Source organism: Rhagoletis pomonella, unplaced genomic scaffold (genome assembly GCF_013731165.1).
Source record: "Rhagoletis pomonella isolate Grant_MI unplaced genomic scaffold, Rhpom_1.0 Rhpom_scaffold_00006, whole genome shotgun sequence".
NCBI classification, from domain to species: Eukaryota; Metazoa; Arthropoda; class Insecta; order Diptera; family Tephritidae; genus Rhagoletis; species Rhagoletis pomonella.
The window spans coordinates 77,870,763-77,888,106 of record NW_023458560.1 but is presented as its reverse complement, the minus strand read 5'-3'; the positions used below and the strand labels follow the sequence as shown (position 1 = coordinate 77,888,106).

Sequence of the window (17,344 nt, the reverse complement as noted above, 5' to 3'; positions counted from 1 at the left end):
CGCGATAAAAGAATGCAAAAATAGACTTGGAATATTATCGATCGCGAACGTGAGAGAATGTGAGTGAGAATTTCCGAACCCTGCCTGCAGCACTTCGATGCCTTCCAATCGACGCTAACAAAATATTCAACCTGTTTCTGACGATGGCTTTGATGACCTAAAATTGGAGTGCTATAACTTGTTGCGGATCCAGGAATACCCTCAGATTTTTCTAGGTCTTCCATTATCAGCTACTAACGTCTGATAAGATCGCTCTGTTTATCAAAAAAGTTTAGTTGAGACTTGCATCGCTGAACTGGTATGGAAGTAGTTAGAGGGCTGACCAATGCCTTGAGTGCAGTTTGGCTGTGATACAGACATGTAAACTCCTACAAATTCTCCTATTTTTGCAATCGTATCCTCATTATCTTTGATATCAACTCTATATTCTGGCCTAGTGTCCATTTTTGGAACCATTCGTAAAGACGCAATTAATTTATAACCTCTTAAGGAGAGTTAAAGTCAATCCACCTTAGGGCATACCGTTGCAAGCTGCAGGTTTTGGCAGTTTATCAAGAGCAATGGCAGCAGTTGTAAAGACGTCTTCCTTACTGTACACGATGATATTTCTGGGAAGTTAAACAAAGAGAATTTCCAAGCTATTGATTAAAATCTGCTCCATCATACCATTGATGCATAATTGACAATGTATCTGAACCCAGAAGTATAAGTCCAAAAAATATCTCTTAGGAAGAGATCCCAGATTTTGGGTAAAAGTTATTTACTGCCAGTTTGTTATTTTTGCTCTTTTTTATGATAAATATCATCGAGTCGTTCAAAAAAAACGTTTACAAGGGTGAATTTCACCTCCAACATCAAAATTTAGGGCATCAAAATGAGCAAACGTATTTTCACAAATAAAGTTAATAACGTGAAGATAGCCTTTTGGAAGCTTCATTTTCCAAACCCACAAAATTTTAGCCGAGTAACAAATGTCGGTATTTTGTCCTTAAATGTTTTACGCTCTTTCACCTTTTAAATGCCCTATAATATGACAGCAGCGAATAAAGAAGTATTACCAGATATGTACGTCTTTGAATCCTATTAGTAAAAACTACTTACTTCTCTCTCAACCCAATGCAATGCTCTTAACGTATCGACTGATGTCCTAAAGTGATGTCTAAACATTACCAAATTACCGTTAAAACAAAATATGTGTAAAAACGTATAAAAAATACATAAGTACATATTTACATACGTATTTATGTAGCTCCGCGAACGGAAAGGTAAAAGTAATAAAACATCCCTCATCAACTTTGCGCTGACAACTCACTAATCACTCTTCGACTGACACACTAACAACTTATTTCTCTGCCCTGCAGTGCAAATAACGTTGAGACCTTCATTGCCAATAAACACGTAAATTGCCACTTCAGGTGTGCAAAAGCAGGAGCACTAAAATCACTTGCCGATTTGTGCACATATGTACATATGTAAATAAGTATGTGTTTAGGTAACGGAACGGAGACAGAGATGGTGCGTGCGTCGTTTGCCTGTTTGTTTTAGGGTAAACAGCTTAAACGATATGTCTAAATAGCCAATTTAATAGACATTTGGCTCAGACCCAATTGATCGATAAGTTAGAATAAAGTGCAAATCTTACAGTATATTTACATACATGTGCATATAGACATTGTATCCCTGTGGGGAAAATCTCTAGTTCTGAACTGGTGCGCTTCTAGTACTACTGGTTCGCGATAAATCCCTTTTACATGCAAACAACTGGCGAATTTAACACAGCGATGTCATAGGAATCGGAAATTGTCCCCCGCTGCATTACCTTTTCTATAAAATCGACAGACGAAAAAAGTAACAAGATATTTTCAAACAGTATTTTTGGTTTTACCATGGTAGCGATTTTTAATTATTTACAAAGAAAAGTGTTTTCAAGCTGAACTCAAATTTGCTTGAATGAATGTAAAGCAAATTGGGCATTTGAAAACACATTTACATACCTTTGATTGTAGCTGAATTTGCAGAGGTTCTGGCTATTATTGGTTAGATTCCCAAAATGTTAAAACGTTAACACAAATTTTAGTTTTGTATTACAAAACTATGAAAAAGTATCTGCGAAGTGCAGACTGAAAGCGTATTTAAATGAAAAACCCGCCAAGAAAAAATCTATTTAAAGTAAACAAGCCACCCGCTGCATCCCTATTTCGGTAGTTCCGAACTAGTTCAAAGTTCGCCAGATAAGATCTAGTTCGTTCTGCATCCCTTTTTCTATAATTTCGAACCAGTTCTAAATTCGTCAAGTTAGATATACATAGATATCTAAAATTAAAATTGTTTTTTAAAATTACCACATCGCGCTGCTTTTGAACTGGTGGCGATCTAGTTACTATCGGACTGGTTCGTTTTTGGCGATAAAGATCTAGTACGGAACTACAAATTTAGTTCACCAGTTCGGAGTTTCCCTACAGGGATGTTGTTGTTGGGGTTGTGTTAGCGGCAAACTTGTGGATGTATGTAAGTAAAAGTCACACCGCTCAGAGGCATGAATGCGCCTTTTGGTTTCAAAATAATTTATGAGCTTATTTGTTGACACACGAATAGTGATCAAACATCTCGCGGCTGTGAGCAAGAAGCACACTCATTCCTAAAAGCGAGTATTTGCCAATACTTACAGATTACCAGACACATTTATAAGTAAATAAAGTAAATAAATAGATTGAACTGCTTAGATATGTTGTCTTTGAAAAGTGATTACCTGTGTAGTCTTGTACACACACTTATTTATTAGCACATCACAACTATTCAATGGCTATGTAGTGTAATTAAGAGGTCAAAAAGCAAATCTCGGAAGCTGATAAATATTTACTTTCCTAGTAAAGCACAGAAAATGATTTGTTTCGAAAGCTAACTATACTCACGGAAAAAAGTATTGGCACAGCGAATTTTGCACAATATATGCACCAATTTCTGTTCTAATATTTTTGCGCTAATTTCTTATAAAAATATTGATCATTCTACAACAAAGGATATAAAAATATAATTTCAAAACTTTTTGCAAAACTCGCGAAAATTCAGCAAACTTTAAACTTTTTAATCAGATTTTTTAGAATTTCTTTGAGCATGCAGATTTTTAGCTCTAAGTAGCTACGAATTACGGTTGGTTTTTGCTATTTTTTTCACGAAGTCTCCACCATAAAAAAAAAAATTTTTCGAAAATACTTTATTTGGAAAAAATGCAATACACCTTCAACAAAAAAAAGCTCAAAAATCAATTCGATTTTGAACTAAATCTGAATTTACTACAATTTAATGGGCTAAAAAACTGCATGCTCAAGAAAATTCTAAAAATCTGATTAAAAAGTTGAAAATTTGCATGAAAACTTCCTGAAGTTTCGCGAGTTTTGCACGAAGTTTAGAAATTATCTATATATTTATGTTTTTTGTTGTAAATTAAACCATATTCTTATAAAAAATTAGCGAAAAAATATTAGAATAGAAACTGGTGCACATATTGTGCAAAATTCGTTGTGCCAATACGTTTTGCCTGCAGTGTATGTTTAAGCTAAATACACAGTGAAATTAAATTCTCTCTGAATAATCTGAGTGAGTTTCTACCGAAAAAGGTTACCTTCTATTTGCCCTCTAAAAACAAGAGGGCAATGAGATGGCAAACTTTTTTGTAACGAAAATGCCATAAGTAAAGTCTTTATACTTGGCGTCAGGCCATAAAATATTTCCTTTTCAGCCAATACGAACATTTCCTCAACAATCATTTTAAGCTGCATTAATATTTATGAAGAAAGAAAAGGCCAAAGAAATAAGTGATCAACTTTAACTTTGAATTCCAAAACTTTTACTAAATAAATATCCTCTTAAAAGTTACTTCTCCCCAAGAATAGTTCAGAGCAGCAAATTTTACAATATCAAGGAACATACGTACATATGTACAAATTACAGTTATATAAACGAGACATTTTTCAATTTACTTTAATCACACAGGTTTTCTCTGAACGCCACTATAAATCCTCATGACAATTGCAAGCTGGATAAGTGGGATACAAAGTTGATTATAAACTTTTACTTATTGTATTTAAAGCCCGAGAAGATATGTAAAATTCAATGAGATAAATATGAAAGAAGGCTGGTTTGAGATTTGCTCTTACAGAGCCTTTGGTCTAAGTCTAGACTTAGCTTAACTTAAATTGCCGTAAGAAATTGTCCAACACGTCAACTTAAGCCCAAAAAAGAAAACATTTTTTTTCCTGTATTCTCTTTTTCAGTTAATTCACGATTCGCCGCCTACACTGCCACATCAAAAAAATTCGTGCGAAAAAATTTGTCATTATTTTATTTTTAAACCCAAAAATCTGGCAAGCCTGATTCTCTCAACGCTCTCAATTTCCGTCTAAAAAAGCTACAGGTGTTATGTTTCTTACGGTAAGTTGAGTTTTGACCAACCGCCAACCATAGTTGGAAAAACTCCTCATTGACGAAACAATTTCCATTTTTCTCCTCACTACAACTTAACTGAAGGGCAATAAATACATGATAAAAGCATAGGAAGGTAGCACCGTTCTCTCAGTTTGTCGGCCATGATTTTTTTTTTGAAATTTGCCAGCATTTTAAAATCATATAAAACTGAAAATAAAAAAAATTAAAGTGCTCAAAAGTGTTGTTGTTTGAGCTTGAAAATGTGAATGTATGTGTGAATTTGTGATTAAATTTTAAAATTATAAAGCTTGAAAATATACTATACTATACTATACTATACTATACTATATTTTTATCATAATTTCCTTTTTAAAAATGTGAGTGATAAATATTTTTCGCAATACTTTAAAACTCGTAGCGTTGAACCTAAAAGTGATGCCAGCAATAGTACAAATAAACTTGTTTACAGGCTTTTATTATGTTCCACCTGTGTGTAATAGATTATTGCATTAAATTTTTAACTAACTTCTCGAAGGTCTACAGACTTGAAACTTCAAACTTAGCTCCGATGACAATGAAATATGAATTATTCCGCTAGGTGGCACAGGTGTCGAGATATTTGAAAACCCCGTATTTATGGTTCGGTATGGTTCATATTTGGAACTCATATTACTTACAAGAAAAGAAATATCTCCAAAAAAATTTAGCCGTTAGTTACGGGGGTAGATTTTTCCTGTTTTCACCTACCACTAATAGAAGCTTATCTAAAAAAAAAACTTTTTTTAAATTACTTGCAACAAATACCTCATGCAAATTCATGAGTTCGCCAAATATTTGAGGAGTTTATAGTGAAGAGAACCTAAGTAACGCTAGCGCTCTTCACTTTAAAATAAAATTGAGTGTTCTTAAAAAATATAAATAACTCCTCAGAGCGGAAACGTGTTTTCTTGGTTTTACGATCTATTCCGTACAAACAGTTCCCAAAATATTAAATTAAGTTAAGTTAAGTAAATTAAGTTTAGACTAATTGAGCTTTAACTTGCGTGTTTTCCGAACCCGTCAAGTAATGAAGATTTCAGCTCCTCTTCTTCTCCAAATAATTTTTTAGGAACATTTGCAAACTATGAGCATATTAACAATTTTAAAATAGGCCTCCTTTAGATCAGCGCAGCTTCAGCCCCAATGCATACATACTATAAATAAATTCCTTAAGGTAGCAATTGAATGCATTAAATGGGTTCATTAGATACAATTTGATGGGTCTGGCACGATATGTCGAAATTTAAAATGTTGAAACTAAAAAAAAAATTAATAAAATATTCGAGAAAAATGTATGCAAAACAAAGAATGTCGTGAAAAAAATTTGAAAAAAAAGTCGAAATAATCAGCCGTATGCATAAAAACTAAGCAATTACTTTTTCTTTTTTTCTTAAAATTTCATACCTTTCACTTAAATTTAATTGAACAAATCGAGTGAAAGGTCTGAAATTTTGAGAAAAAGCATTTGCTTAGTTTTTATGCATATGGCCCAATGTCATGAATGTTGTGTAAAATACGAGCGAATTTTTTATTTCGATCAAAAATGTGTTCGGTGTTATCAGGGTTTTAATGGTTCGTCATTTTAAGTTTTGACATACCGTTCCGATCCCGCTTTGACACCAAATTTAATATCGTCCAATCAACATTAATTTTCGTTCGAAAAGTACTCATGATAGCAAGGACTTCTATTAATTATTTATCTCCTACTATCGTCAGCAGTTTCGAAATAGTATTGCAAGCCTGTAAGCCGCTCTTGAGCCAGTTTTTTTTTATATATACCTGGCCCTCGCATTATTTTACAAAACATCTGACATAGCTAGCGTATGTATACTGAATCTAATACTTTTAATAAATTCGCACAAAAACAGTTTCTTTCCAAAAAATCAAATTGTTCCATTATGTTTTATGCTCTTTGCCTAACAGCCTCGGGAGCTCTATTGATATGACTGACAATTTCCAAATTTTAGTGAAGAAAACGAACTCACTAGCTAAAGTGGTTTATCACGCTGGTAGCAAGCAATTGATAATGGTCCGTACATCCTCAGTGATTGCTATAATAGTTTAACCCTGCTTGCTTTAGCAATTTACATATGGGCATTCCCATGGTGGCGCACGTGACAGTCGTACGATTTCAATGTGATACAAAAAAGGAATACCATTTGTTTTCTTTAACTTTTTTGGGCCATTGTATAGCACATAATTAGCTCTATATTTAACCGAAAAATGAAATCAATCGAACTGCTTGGTCCTGAAATATAAGCATTTAAAGAGGGTGTCGTTACGTGACAAAAAATGGAAGTTGATTTTTTCTTTTCTTACAAAATCGCAAAACTCTGCGAATTGTGGATGCCTATTTTGATGAAACTTATTTTGATATGATTTGGAGCAATTCTAGTTGTTTTTAGAGTTTTTTGAATTAATGCAAATTGTTTCAATTCTCTTTTACAACCCCAAGTGTGAAACGTGACGTGACGTGGCGTCACGTGACATAAATTTCCATCGTTATGTTTTCGTTAATATTGCTTTTAAATGAATTTTTAACGCAAATGAAACATGCATTTTATGTAGAATATACTTTATATTTTGACTTCAGCGCCAATTCAGGGTCAATTTATTCGAACCAAATCGGACCATAAATACGGTTTTTTGAAATATCTCGACCTTGGCACCACCTAGGAAGACCATTTTATGCAAACATGATTCTTCTTACATAGCCAGTATATATTTTAAAATGCAGACCAATCGGCCCGTAAATACGTTAGATATACAACTTTTATTTTTTTTGTCGTGGTGGACCTTCCGCTGCAAACACCCATATCTATTTAATAATGTAAATGTACTATATAAATGACTATTTTTTATTTATTTTTCAGACTTACTGCATGGCCGACTATGATATCTCCAGCATAGAGCACGAATCACTTCTGTTCGTAGTTGCGTCTACATTTGGCAATGGAGATCCACCAGAAAATGGCGAGGTGAGTGTACTAAAAAATTTTAACATTAAAGCGGGCAAGCCTTTAACGGCATGCCAGCAAGTGTTGGCTGCAAGCTGTTCCCAAAGAAAAGCAAAACAAACCACATTGTTTTGTACGCAGCACCACTGCGTATACGCAACGTCAATTTGCTTGCATTTACACTCTGACACTAATGAGCTGCTAATGCCTGCCAGTTGCATGCGACTAATGACACGTTTTTTGTTTTTGTTTTTCCTTTTTTCTCATGCTTTTTTTACGTCGCACTTTTGCTTATGCTTGCTTTGCGATTCGTCATCTCTGCCATTTGTCTTTCAACTGCAACTCCGCTTCAACTGCCAACTACTTACTTCAATTGCTTCATCATGGCTACTTTGCGTGTGAATGCGCACTTCTTCATTTGCCTGATTACAGCTGTTCTCGCAAGATTTGTATGACCTGCGTGAAAATGCGGAAACGGCCAAGGATAAAAGGTAAGCGTTTTTTCTAGTTATTGCTTAGTTACTTTGGATTTTTATAGATTTATAAGGTTGAGGCTTTAAGAAGGATCAAAAACATTTTGTAGTGAGTTGGAAAAATTAAAATAAAAAAAATAAAAAAAATATTGGCATGAATCATTGTTAATCAAATGAAAGATTCATGAAACCAAAAATTTTAAATTTGCAGATAATAATCAGTTTCAAATCTCAGTTTGTGGTAAGGAATCTTGGATAAGGTTACCATCTTATTAAAAAATTACAATCAATTTAGATAATTAAACATTGATAGTTAAGCATAAATTGCCTCAAATCTCTTTGTTACATAAACATACATACATACATATGTGTGCCACGCATTGTTATTGCACTTAATTTAAAAGAGCAAAAAAATTAAAATACGAAAAACCACATGCCATTCATTTTGCAAAACATTTTTACATATTTGTGAATATACTGCTTGATTTTTATTCTCTTCGGTGGCTTTGCCCGCTATTCGAGACTCTGTAAAATTGTTCTGCCATCCTTTGTTGCCGCATTGTTTTGCAGCGAAATGTTCTGATTTTTTGGGCAACACTTTTAACTTCAACCTTGTTACCTCAACACTGACCACGCCGCACTCACTTTGCCCAATTTCACCTCAGGCCGCAATAAAACAAAAGTTCACTTTTACTCCCAGCCAGCTGCCCAGCTGATCCACGTACAAGCGCATAAAAAAACGAGAAAAAACTGTGGACCACAGTGCATTTCCGATTCACCAACTTACACACATACGCAGTCATGCATGCATACATACATACATATGTACATATATGTTGGAGTGTATGAACAATCGCACATTTGTCCGTCATTAAATGACCTCAAGGCCAGCTGTGAGGGTGCGTTTTACAGGATATATTGCGGGGAAACAGTGAATATGCTTTGTACATGATTCGGAATTTTTTTGCGAAGTTCCCTTTTTCCCCCTATTCTTTTTTTTCATTGGTTTGCTGTAATTTTGTGCGTTTTGGCCGGCGGTCGCATGTTTTTTTGCCGTGTATCACATGGCAAATAAATAAATATATATATTTATCGCAGCTATGTTGCTTTCCTTTATCAGACATCACGCCAGTATCATCAGCGACACCAGCAGCAACAACAACCCAGTGGGAAAAGTCGTAATGCATTATATGAGTGATACATAATGTAATGTATTTCTTATGAGTTCTCGATAATATTACTGCTAACTATGTAATCAGCATTGTAATGTATCCAAAAAGTCGTAAAAAATTCATACTAAATCACATTCATTCCGGCATTACTGGTAAGGCCACAATGAATGCCCCACTTTCTTAGGACATCGCCGTGCATTTTCGAATGTACATAAAAGCCAGTCAGTAGTAATGCATTACATGCGTGATAAATAATATAATGTATTTCTTATGAGTTCTAGATTCTATTACTGCTTAATATTTAATCAGCATTGTAATGTATTCAAAAAGTTCCAAAAATTTCATATTAAAATACATTCATTTCTCGATACTAGGTAATCCAAAAGTGAATGTCCCACTTTTCTTAGAACATGGCCCTGGGGGAAAAATGCATTTCCGAATGTGAAAGGATTGTTTTACTGATTATTTTTTCGATTAATATACATTACATTTTCCCACTGGGAAGTTGTAAGTGTTGGTTGCTCAGCTGTCCGCACAATGATAATGCTGTTGATAATCGCTGTCAGCAACCGCTGCAAGCGTACAATGGTGAATGGTTAAACACATATATATGTATGTATGTATGTTGGATACACCCAGTAGAAATTTTATGCATACGACGCCGCTGGTGGCATGAACTTGCTGCTGTGTATGCATACTCTAACCATACACTTGTACTACTGCTGTATGCATATGGCTGTATTAATGTTTCAAACATACAAAAATGCATTAATTGAACAGTATTAATGCATTCTTAAAATCTATGTATCCTCATATGTAAATGCTACTTATCTAATACATTTGAACAACGTACATTCGCTTGCAATTCGCTAGAATTTGAATTTATTTGTGCAAATTCATGACTACGTATGAATTGTTCACACTAATTCTCTCATATAGCAAGCCTTCTTCATAAATGCATACAAGCGACTGGGTATTTATATACATATGTGTGTATGTATGTGTACTATATGTAGTTCATACAAGCTCTGGTGGAACAATCAAATAATGAGGCACGATTTTTCAAACTAGTCATATACATATCTACTTACTCACTCTTACTCTGTATGTTACTCTGTATGTTACACAGAGGCACCAACAGTAGCTAGTAATTTTTTATAGATGTGTCTACAAATGAGGCCATGCTGGCAGAAGAAGAAGCCTAACCCAAATTTTTATTTAATTTTTTTTTTTGTACTTAACTTCTTAAAATAGTTTGAAACGTGATTTTAAGGTAAAGTTCGCTTATTCCTTAATTTGATGGTAAGTTATGTAGCTCTATACTTTAAAATTAAAGAATAAGCGACTGTCATTTAAAAGTTTATCTCATTTGAGACTAAGAAGGACACAAACAAAAATTTGCTATCATTTTGAAAGTGGCACTTCGTACCTCTTGTCTCTTTTAGAATAAAAAATAAAAATAAATAATAAAAATTTCAAAATCTCTGCTCAAAATTTACAACTTGAACAACGTAATTTGAGCCCAGCTTATTCTTTTGAAGCACTTGATGGAAATGAATTATACTTATATTAATCGATTTATTAAGAGAATACGAATAAAATGATATATAAAACATAGGTGTGCTCACAAATTTAAAAATTAAAAATTTTTTTTGGAGGTCTACCTATTTTTTAGATTTGCCCATATACATATAAAATATATTGGACGGCGAAAGTCAATAGCATTCTTGCTAGTGAAGTAGGCCGCTACACCCAGCTCATATCTCTTCTTCATGTTCATGTGATCTTTTATTTTGTCCAAGCAGGACTACATACAAATAAACTCTGTATTAGATTGATAGATGTATAGATTTACACAAAAATAAATTCCGAAAGTTCAAATACTGTGGCACCGTCAGAAGTAATTCAGTTATTTACATATATCCTAAATTTAATTAGGTTATGTTGTAAGCTAAGTATCTCCGCGTTCATCATTATTCATCTTAATTTTGTTCTCATTCTCTTCCGACAGTGTGGATATTACATCACCGAAGGTCCAACGCCTGAACCTGGATGAATTGAAGAAAACTGAGCCGCTAAGAAAATTAAAGTAAGTAGTCTTGCAAATATTTAAACGAGACACAATGTAAGGGGGAGGGGAGATTGTATTCGTCTTTCCTTCTAATTGTGGGCGGCCATGGAAATTTATTGTCTAGACGCATGTTTTCTCCAATAGAGCCTAGACAAGCATTTTGCTTTAATAAATAAGAGAAGCATGCACCTGGCTCTACGAGGACAATGTAAACTATTCAATAAGGCTTACATCCTCACTATATTTTCGCATGCCAAAGTAAAAGACGCTTTCTCTCTAATATATTGAAACTTAACAAAAATATCCCTATCCATGATTACCTACTTAAAAGAAACGTGCTAGTCCCTCCACCCAACTTCAGCCCTAAACTAATTAATTATGAATTCAACATCTTTCTGTTCTTCCCTTACAGCTTCGCCGTTTTTGCGCTTGGCTCGAGCACCTACCCGAACTTCTGCGCCTTCGGTATCTATTTGGACCGAATTATTGGTGAGCTCGGCGGGCAGCGCCTTTTCGAGGTCACCTGCGGTGATGAAATGTGTGGCCAAGAGCAAACTTTCCGCAAATGGGCACCTGAAGTTTTCAAATCTGCTTGCCAAACGTTCGATGTAGACTACTCAGAAGGCTTGTCGGATGCGTTCCACGACGACACGCTAACCGCCAGCACAGTGCGTATGGTGCCATCACAGCGCGAGGGCACCATCGACCAGCTGCTTTCGAAATATCACAACAAGAAGGTGCAACGCTACAAAATGAAGTCTGCACCGCGCAATCTAACCAAACTTGCCGAAGATGACAAACCGACCATTTTAGTAGAAATCTATGCGCCTGGTTTGGATTATGAGCCCGGTGATCATGTTGGTATATTCCCGGCTAATTCTACGAACATTGTGAATGGTGTTTTGGAACGTTTGACCGGTTTCGAGGACCCCGATGAAGTGCTGCAAGTGCAGGTGATGAGGAAGAAGAAGACACCCAACGGCACCTTCAACTGCTGGGAACCACATGACAAAATACTCGCGGAAACGCCACGCGGCCTATTGACACAATTCTTTGACATAACTACGCCTCCACAGCTGGAGCTGCTAAATTTGCTGGCCGACTTCTGCGACGACAATTATGACACAGAGCGTCTGCAGAAGCTGGGCACAGACAACGCTGCCTACGAGGAGTGGCGCCAGTTGTATTTGCCCACTCTACTCACTGTATTGGAACAATTCCGTTCATGTAAGCCACCCGCCGGTTTGCTCTTCGGCAACCTCATGCCTTTACAGTCGCGTTTCTACTCCATCTCCTCATCGCCGCGTAAGGTTATTAACGAAATCCATTTGACTGTGGCCGTTGTCAAGTACAAGAATCAACGCGGTAACGAGCGTTTTGGCGTTTGTTCCAACTACCTGACCAACATGAAGGAGCAGGAGCCATTGTACTTCTTCGTACGCAGTGCACCCGGCTTCCATTTGCCCAAAGACTCCTCAGAGCCGATGGTGCTTATCGGACCTGGCACTGGCATAGCGCCATTCCGTTCCTTTTGGCAAGAGTTGGAGGTGTGGCGCGAATTGAAGATGCAACGCTCAAAGGTGTGGCTCTTCTTCGGTTGCCGTACGCGCGAGATGAACTTGTACGCAGAAGAAAAGGCGCTGTTGGAGCGCGAAAAGATCTTAGATCGCGTATTCTTGGCGCTGTCACGTGATCTGGAGATACCAAAGGTGAGTGCTTTAAAGATATTTAACTTTAGTTTGAGCATTAGACTTCGTTTCATTTTCTTTTGTATAGAACTGCATAACACGCGTGCCAATTTTTACTTTTCCAAAACTCTTGTTTAAATCTGTTTGCCTAACTATTCATTTTTTTCGCATTTTCTCTTCCATTTTTCAGACTTACGTTCAGCACCAGATTGAAAATGAATTTGATTCTCTCTACCAACTGATTGTCGAAGAGCGGGGACACATTTACGTTTGCGGTGATGTCACAATGGCTGAGGATGTCTGTGGGACAATTAGGTGAGTGGATGACGCAAATTGTCGCAATGAATGTGGTGAATTTAACATTCATTGCCGGTAAGCACTGTCGTTGTGGGTGTTAACCTTCTGGCGGTGATTAATGGTTTCTTAGCCACAAGGTTGATATTAAATAGAAGGCAATTTTTTACCTTTGAGTGGTTGAGAAAATTAGCAAAAAAAAAGTATGAATATGAATGAAGGTGTTTCAGCAGTTATTTAAGAAAAGCATATTTTTGGATTCATAGTGAATCTAAGAATCCCTGCAGTGAAAAGCAAAGACTGTGAGAAAACATACTAATAGAACAACTGATAAAAATCGAACAGTCGATAGCGATATATAGACTTACTTACATATTTTCCATACTAAACTGGTTGTTCCACAATTTTCATACACATTTAGTCGCGAAGATTAGTGTAACTAGTTTGAATAATTTCTTACGAATGGGTTCTATTTATTTCTAGTTTACTCTTGTGACAGTGGCAAAAACTTCTTTCAGAAACATGTTTGACCTCATAGTTACTATTTCTTACCTAGCTGCATACATACCATCTATATCTCGACATCCATTAATTTCTGTTTTTATTTTCTTTCTTGCATTTCTCGGTTTGTCGTTGCTTTAACAGGAAGTGTATTGCTGCAAAGGAACAAAAAACTGAAACGGAAGTGGAGGCGTTTTTGCTAGCATTACGAGTAAGTACACTTAGAAAGAGTGCATGCATACTACATTCGTGCCTACATAGTAAGAATATGTTTGCGAGCGCATACTGGTAAGAAAAGGACAACTATTTTTGCACCTACGGCATTGGAACAAAGTTGAGGTTATAATTAGCATTAATGTCATTTTTGGCGGCAAAAATTGTATTCGTGGATTTTTTTATTTTACCTTACTATAAAATTTTCTTTAATCTGTCTTATAAACGGACACCTTAACTGCAATCGCTGGTTTGCAGTGGTGTCTTCGTTGCGAACAAATGTGCGACGTTTCCACTGCATTCTAAGTATTTCTTATTCAAAGAGGTCAATGCAAGACAGCTAAAATTTTCTGGCTGAAACGAAAACGCCATAATCTTACTTCTTCGACTGTAGTTTCTTTAGTTTACTTACTCACTTAAGGCATTTACTTTGCATAGTTACTGAAGTACTGGTGTTGCCGATAAGACGAAGGAAACTAAATTCAGTCAAAGAATAACAGAACTTAACTGATGCGCAGCAAAGTTTTTTAAAAATAAATTACAATTTATCAACATATCTTGGAAAATTTGCTGAGCTCCAGCATTTTCTTGCTGCAAATATTATTCAGTTATATTTGTCGCAGGCATTTGTATTTCCATTTCTGATCTACAATATAAAAAACAGGCTGTTAACTTTATTTTACAAGTATAATTGCATTGCAGTAATTCGCAAATTAGTAAATTTGAAAAGCTTAGAAATAATATTTTATAGAAACGGATTCAAGTAGCAATTTCCATTTATGCACCTGAAGCTAGTAACTTTTTCCACTTTAGTTAGAAGTTTATAAACTTGAGAAAAAGCTGGTCACATGGATCCACCCTTCTCCGCAAAAATTGGTTTTATGTTTTCCACACAAAAATTTTAAATGGCGCAATAAAACCATAACGGCTTTATTTACATTTCTATTTGGAAATAAGGCGGTCTCGAAAGTATGGTTTTATTTCCAATTTCCAAGCGAAATAAAGCTATTATGGCCTTATTGCGTATGGTGTGATTGCATCCCACCATCCTCAACTACCTTAGGAAATTCCATAGCTAGTTAGGTGACACCGAGTACATGCGAATGGCCTAAATCGTTAGACCAGATCCGGGTTTGTGTACATAGGTGACTTTTTAATCCTGCTGTTGTTTACATCGCAGCCTACGCGGTTTATCAGCATCTATAGCTCCATCGCCGGCATGCTCTTATTGTCTTCCGGGAAATATGCAGCGGCAAAGACGATGTTCGTAAACGCTCCTGACATTATCGTCTTCGTCTGGATTGCTACCAAATCTAGACTTAAAAATTCCGTAATTCTCAAGTAAGCACAATGCACGCTCTGGTTCTCTAATTTATTATTAAAATCTCTTAAAACCATTACGTGACCTTTGTAGACCAACGGCTTCTGAAACCGTTAGGTACGATACTCAGAACTAATGTGTATCTGGGCTAGGATTATATTTAGTGGGTTGGCTGGTAATTTTTTGCCTGGCGTATAGCTCGAGCTTGCAAATGTCTAGTCGCCCCATTAATTGCTTGCTCACTTCGCTGGGCGTGATCCTACACCCAGGTGGGATCGGCTCTGCTCTCTTATTCATGTCGTGTTGTAAGATGCCCCGGTCTATCTGCATCTTTTCCAACGCAGGCATGGTGTCTCTGGGTACTTACCCGCGCTACTCGAGTGGAAGCCCGTCGTAAAACACAAAATATAAACGATTCTTTTGGATTCTGCAATCCTATTTTATTTACCGATATTTTAAGTTTCAATTATTCTACTTTATTTTCTAAACATCTACCCTTTTTATTTATTTATAGCACGAAAACCGCTATCATGAAGATATTTTCGGTATAACCTCACACGCAGGGGAGGCGCGCAATAGATCAACTCTTCAATGGGGCTCGCGAACACTGAATGCCTTGTAAGCATGCTTTTAACGCTGGATCACTGGATTTAATTAAGTGATTAAAAAATAAACACATCAAAAGCTGAGGAGTGCTGGACACTATTTCATTTTTCTGCAACGAAATTTTAGAAAATGTCCCATCAAATGCGTGACGCAAAATTAATGCCATACACAATATACATATATATGTGTGTAAATTATTTTCATTTTACATATTATAAATTATCAAACCATATTGCATTTACTTAAAATATTATTTTTATATTTAGATTTACATAAATGAATACTAAAATTATTAAAAATATTTGATACATAATTTTTGTGTTAAAGATTAATATCTTAAATTCCTAATATTTTTTTCCTTTGTATAATAGTTATTTAAGAGATATCACTAACTTTTTATAATTATCGTTCGAACATGAAATACTCATCAGTTTTATACACACATTTTTTATTATTGCCTCTATATATATAATATATTCATATATATGTATTTCTACACATATTTCAGGTATTGCATCACAAATGTAAACGCAGCAATAAGCAAATAAAATAAAAATATTAAAAATATACCATTCCTCTTTGATTTGGGCATTTCCATGTTAAAGAAGAAAACGACATAAATTTTAAAATGCGCTAATTACACTGGACCACAAATTTCAACTTTTTCTCTTTACCAGAAACGCCGTTATGAAATACTGATGTAAAATCACCCCCTGATTCCGAAAATCAAGGTTATTTTTAATTCTATGGTACCGTTTTTGAGATATTTGCAATTTACCGTTTTTGCAAAAAAAAAAAATTGGGTCCACTTTATCATATATATCTCAAGAACGAATTAAGCAATTCCAAAACGGTTTGAAGCCTTTAAAAGGTAATAAAATTTTCTATAAACTGTGCATACAACACTTTTTGCTAGGCCCTGTAGATTCAAAGATAACGAACAATCATTACCGATTTTTTAAATTTTTTTTGTAAAAATATAAAAAAAATTGTACTTTGCGGGGAAGGATCTCGAAAACCTTTTATTTTTTTTTCTCCCTAAGCTCTGTTGTATTACAAAAAAAAATAAGCTATCATCGAAGAAAATCGATGCAAAACTACGTAAGTTATAAGCGATCAAATAAAAATACCCAGGTTGTGCAACTTCAATGTATGTACCTATACATACATACATATATTAAAGGTATAAAGTGCAAGTGAGATATTATCCGGATAAACGAATAACACCATAACAATGATAACACTTTTTCTTTAAATAAATCAAATAGTACTTTTAATACTCGAATTGTATTATAGTAGGTAGAGTGGTTGCATCGAAAGGAAGAGTGGTTGGGTTCGAAACCTGCTGTAGGCATGTAGTTATAAACATGTATTTCCGTCAGTTATGGGTAAGTATGCAGGTAGATTTTCAAAATTATAAGACACAGAAAATTTCTAAAGCCTACATCTAAAACAGGTAGTATTTTCTTTTCCCGGCTTGTTATAAAAAGGAACCTTTCTGCCTAGGTAAGATTTGATTTTTTCAATTTTATTCTTGTTCCGAGTATAAATATGAGTTAATGCGCTTTGAAACTTCATAACATC

General features: G+C 35.3%; 1 protein-coding gene across 1 annotated transcript in view; it reads left to right on the top strand.

The window, feature by feature from the left end:
- LOC118742131 (nitric oxide synthase-like) overlaps positions 1 to 16,249 on the top strand; it is a gene marked incomplete at its 5' end in the record, with an annotated part of 17,326 nt that extends 1,077 nt beyond the window's left edge. Inside the window, 7 exons of the mRNA XM_036474091.1 lie at positions 7,338 to 7,442; positions 7,854 to 7,912; positions 11,078 to 11,155; positions 11,550 to 12,846; positions 13,016 to 13,140; positions 13,765 to 13,831; positions 15,669 to 16,249. Coding sequence (XP_036329984.1) covers positions 7,338 to 7,442; positions 7,854 to 7,912; positions 11,078 to 11,155; positions 11,550 to 12,846; positions 13,016 to 13,140; positions 13,765 to 13,831; positions 15,669 to 15,776 — 1,839 coding nt within the window. The remainder of the gene's footprint in view (positions 1 to 7,337; positions 7,443 to 7,853; positions 7,913 to 11,077; positions 11,156 to 11,549; positions 12,847 to 13,015; positions 13,141 to 13,764; positions 13,832 to 15,668) is intronic.
- Between the last annotated feature and the right edge of the window lie 1,095 nt (positions 16,250 to 17,344).